The sequence below is a fragment of the Vigna unguiculata genome, chromosome 4 (assembly GCF_037176805.1).
Source record: "Vigna unguiculata cultivar grain cowpea cultivar isolate G323 ecotype 2 chromosome 4, ASM3717680v1, whole genome shotgun sequence".
In the NCBI taxonomy this organism is placed as follows: domain Eukaryota; kingdom Viridiplantae; phylum Streptophyta; class Magnoliopsida; order Fabales; family Fabaceae; genus Vigna; species Vigna unguiculata.
Genome location: NC_140795.1, coordinates 49057698 through 49062860, shown reverse-complemented (window position 1 = coordinate 49062860; position 5163 = coordinate 49057698). Strand labels below are relative to the sequence as shown.

Sequence of the window (5163 nt, the reverse complement as noted above, 5' to 3'; positions counted from 1 at the left end):
GTTATTTTCCTCTATTCTATTTTTGTTCACTACAGCTTCTCCCGTATCTTTTCCACATTTGCCTTCTAACATCTCTTTGCTATTTATAGTGGTAGAGTAATGATTACTTAGTTTCAATTAAACTAAGTATTTTAATGGTGTAGTTCTTATTAGGTTAGTTATAGATTATGGTTAGAAGATATTTTATCTTCTTTTATCCTTTCAGTACGTCATTCCTGCTGCAACATATATACGTATATTTATCATATACTTATATTCTACAGTTATATTATTATTATTTTATTTACCTATTAACTAACCGTACATGTATCAGAATGCATATTGATATGGATGAAATTTATGTATTATAACCGAAACAAAATTATTATACCAATTGTTTTTTTTTTTTACCTAATATGTTAGCTTACCTATAAGTTTATATATATATATATATATATATATATATATATATATATATATATATATATATATATATTAATAGTAATATATAATAAAATACTTATAAAGTAATACATTATTTATTGATTTATGAATGTTACAATTCTCCCCTACTAAAAGAAATTTCGTCCTCGAAATTATTCATTTATTTATTTATTTTTGAAATAAATAAGGGTAAAGGTTTGTTATTTTCTCTTATAATTCCCATGTAATATCTCCATTAGTTTCATTCCACATGACCTTCACTAGAGGGATTTGTCTGCCTCTCAATTCTTTGACCTTCTTGTCCATAATCTGTACGGGTATTGCGTCAAATGTAAGGTTATTCTTTAATTGTACTGTATCAGGTCTTATCACATGAGTTGGATCAGAAATATATTTTCTTAATTGAGACACATGAAAGACATTATGAAGGTTGGAAAGGAACATAGGTAAGCAAATTTGATAAGCAACAAGACCTATTTTTCTAAGAATTTGGTAAGGGCCAATAAACCGGGGAGTGAGTTTCTTTGATTTCATCACTCTACCAATTCCAGTGGTTGGTGTTACTTTCAAGAATACATGATCACCTTCTTGAAATTCAAGAGGTCGTCTTTTCTTGTCAGCATAACTTTTCTGTCTACTTTGAGTTGCTCTCAATTTGTCCCTGATCATTATGATTTTCTCTGTTGTCTGTTGAATCATGTCAGGACCTAATACTAAATTATCACCGGTCTCAAACCAACACAAAGGTGTTCTACATTTCCTCCCATATAATGCTTCATAAGGTGCCATACCTATGCTGGAATGGAAACTATTGTTATAGGTGAACTCAATCAAAGGCAGGTATCGATCCCAACTATCAGAATTTTCTAACACACAAGCTCTCAGCAAATCTTCCAAAGATTGAATGGTTCGTTCATATTGTCCATCAGTTTGGGGATGATAAGCTGAGCTAAGGTGAAGCTTGGTACCTAAGGCTTGATGTAAACTTCTCCAAAATTTTGAAGTGAATCTAGGGTCCCTATCAGATATAATACTTATTGGAACTCCATGTAACCTGACAATTTCTCTTATGTATAAATTAGTCAATTTTTCCAACGAATACCTAATGTTAATGGGTAAGAAATGAGCAGACTTTGTTAACCTATCCACGATAACCCATATGGAATCAAATTTTTGAACGGTTCGTGGGAGGCCAACTACAAAATCCATTGCTATACTATCCCATTTCCATTCAGGTATATCTAAGGATTGTAGCATTCCTGCTGGCTTTTGGTGTTCTATTTTAGCTTTTTGACAAACTAGACATTTTGCTACATATTGCGCCACTTCCTTTTTCATTTTGGGCCACCAAAACATTTTTATGAGATCTTGATACATTTTTGTTGTGCCCGGATGTATGCTTAATTTGCTTTTATGTGCTTCTTCTAGAATCATTTCCTTAATTTCCTCATTATTGGGTACACACATCCTGTCCTTAAATCTTAAAGTTCCGGTTTTATCTATGCCAAAATCCTCCCCACCCCTTTGACCTATCAATTTCTTTTTCTTATTAATTAACTCATCACTTTCTTGTGCCTCATGGATTTGCTTTTGTAAATTGTTAATGATCTGAATGGAGTTTAATTGCATTTTATCATGGCTTAGGGTGACTGACAGATTCATGTCTCTAAATTTTTCTAACAAATTTATTTCATGAATCATTAGTGAGGAGATATGTAAAGATTTTCTACTTAACGCATCTGCCACTACATTTGCCTTACCTGGGTGGTACTGTAATTCAAAATCATAATCTTTCAGAAATTCCATCCATCTTCTTTGTCTCATATTTAATTCCTTTTGATCAAACAAGTATTTGAGACTCTTATGATCACTAAAAACTTCAAACTTTCCACCATAAATATAATGTCTCCATATCTTAAGTGCAAAAACAATGGCAGCTAGTTCTAGATCATGGGTTGGGTAATTTTTCTCGTGTGTTCTTAATTGTCTAGAAGCATATGCCACTACCCTTCTATCTTGCATAAGAACACAACCTAATCCCATTTTGGAAGCATCACAAAATATAACAAAGTGTCCATTAGGATTGGGTAATGCTAAAACAGGTGAAGTGGTTAATCTTTTCTTGAGTTCTTGAAAACTATTTTCACATTTTTCTGTCCACACAAAAGCTTGGCCCTTTTTGGTGAGTTGGGTAAAAGGCAAAGCTATTTTAGAAAATCCCTCAATGAATCTCCTATAATATCCTGCCAAACCGAGAAAACTGCGAATCTCAGTCACTGTTTTTGGTGGTTCCCATTGTAAAACTGCTTCTACTTTGGTTGGATCCACTGACACTCCGTTATTGGAAATCACATGTCCTAAGAATTTTACTTCCTCTAACTAGAATTCACACTTAGACAATTTAGCATACAATTTCTTTTCTTTCAAGATTTGCAAGACAATTCGATGGTGTTTCTCATGTTCCTCAAGAGTCTTAGAGTAAATAAGAATGTCATCTATAAAAACAACCACAAATTGATCTAAAAATGGATGAAAGATCCTATTCATGTAATCCATGAATATTGCAGGAGCATTGGTCACACCAAAAGGCATCACTTGATATTCATAATGACCATACCTAGTTCTGAAAGCAGTTTTTTGTATGTCTTCTACTTTTACTCTAATCTGATGATATCCGGACCTTAAATTTATCTTAGAAAATACAGAGGCTCCTCTCAATTGGTCCATCAAGTCATCTATTCTAGGAAGAGGGTATTTATTCTTTATGGTGAATTTATTTAATTGACGGTAATCTACGCACAACCTAAAACTTCCATCTTTCTTTTTAACTAACAAAACAGGGGCTCCCCAAGGTGACACACTAGGACGAATGAACTGTTTTTCAAGTAACTCTTCTAATTGTTTCTTCAATTCTGCTAATTCAGAGGGTGACATCCTATATGGTGCCATAGAGATTGGTTCAACTCCAGGCATCAGATCTATGGAAAATTCAATTTCTCTATTAGGTGGTAAACCAGGATTATCATTGGGAAAGACTTCAGGAAAATTTTGAACAACTGCTATATTTTTCAACTCAACTTCCTCTTTTATTTCCATAGAAGATAATAACAAGTACCTTCGAATTTCATTCCTTAAAGGCTCACTTTTTGAATTGGTAGGTGATTTTAGAAGATTCTCAGAGTTTGGAAATATCACTGATTTCTTAGCACAATCCAAAAGGACTTGATTGGAAGATAACCAGTCCATACCTAAGATTACATCTAATTGAGATAAAGGTAGACATATTAAATTTACAAGGAATTTTGTATTCTCAATGAACAGTGGACAGTCTAAACAAACTCTATTGGTTATTACTGAGTCATTTGTGGGAGTTGAAACAACCAAACTAGTTTTTAGAAAAGAGGTCGACATATTAAGATGTTGAACACAATGATTGGAAATGAATGAGTGAGTTGCACCTGAGTCATACAGTACATTTAAAGTTTTTCCTTTAATAAAACACATACCTTGAATTAGATCATGGTTTTTAGCAGCTTCAGCTCCAGTCATGGTGTACACTCTTCCTGTTGTGGTAGGTCTTGTCTTGGTTGCAGTTGGATTGAAATGTGGCTTCTGTTGTCCACACTCAGAGAATATGTGACCAAGTTTCCCACACTTGAAACAGACTGGTCCTTTAAGGTGACAATCTTTAGCATGATGACCTTGTCCGCATTTAAAGCATCTGATATGATCATATACAGGTCTACTAGAATTTCCTGATGAAGATTGGTTGGATTGGGTCCTCCATTGTGGGCGATTGTAAGGTTTTCCCTCATTGCGTTTATTTTTATTTGTCTGGGGTCCAAAATACTTTGGTTTGATATTTTGGTTGTTCTCAAAATCTTCCAAAAATCTACACTTGTGAATAAGCATAGGAAAATCAGCAATTTCTAGTATCCCTACTGCTTTTCTCAATTCATCTCTAAGTCCATTTTCAAATTTTATACATTTCATCCTTTGCTCTGGGTGATAAAAGAAAGTAGAGTATTTTCCTAATTCTTCAAACTTGGAAGCATATTCCCCTACAGTCATACTTCCTTGTTTCAACTGCATGAACTCTATTTCTTTTGCTCTCCTCACATCATTAGGGAAATATTTTTCTAAAAACCTTGTTCTAAATACATCCCAGGTAATAATTATTCTTCCTCCTTCAAGTAATCTTCTGGTACCATCCCACCAATATTCGGCTTCTCCTAATAACATAAATACAACATAATTCACCTTTTGGTTGTCAGCACAGTTCATAACTCGAAATATTTTCTCCATTTCTTTAATCCATAATTCAGCCCTTTCTGGATCATATCCTCCAGAGAATTGTGGGGGTTTGTTTCTCCTAAATTCAGCTAATCCTTGTGATTCAGGGTTTCCTTCAGGTCTTTGATTCCTCATTAGAGCAGCAAACATGTCTCGGATAGCTTGCATTGCTTCAGTTAATTCATTGTTTCTTCTAATGTTTGCCATCTGGAATTGTATGAGTTAGAAAGAAATATATATATATAATGAGCACATTTCACAGATCTTGCATGAAACATCGCTCTGATACCATCTAATGTGACGATAAAAAAAATTCTATTTATTTATTTATTACAGTATACTTATAAATATTTAGAGGCGAAAATTTATACACTAAGATATAATTATATTTAAAATATTCACATTTATATATATATTTACAATATTATATACTTCCTATATCCACAT

At 33.3% G+C, this 5163-nt stretch overlaps 1 protein-coding gene across 1 annotated transcript; it reads right to left on the bottom strand.

Moving 5' to 3' along the window:
* Positions 1–664: 664 nt before the first annotated feature.
* LOC146887367 (uncharacterized) lies at positions 665–4923 on the bottom strand. The gene is made up of 2 exons (XM_085672246.1): positions 3930–4923; positions 665–732 (listed from the first exon to the last, which is right to left on the bottom strand). The coding sequence occupies exons 1-2, from the start codon at positions 4921–4923 to the stop codon at positions 665–667; spliced, it is 1062 nt and encodes a 353-aa protein (XP_085528372.1).
* Positions 4924–5163: the final 240 nt, after the last annotated feature.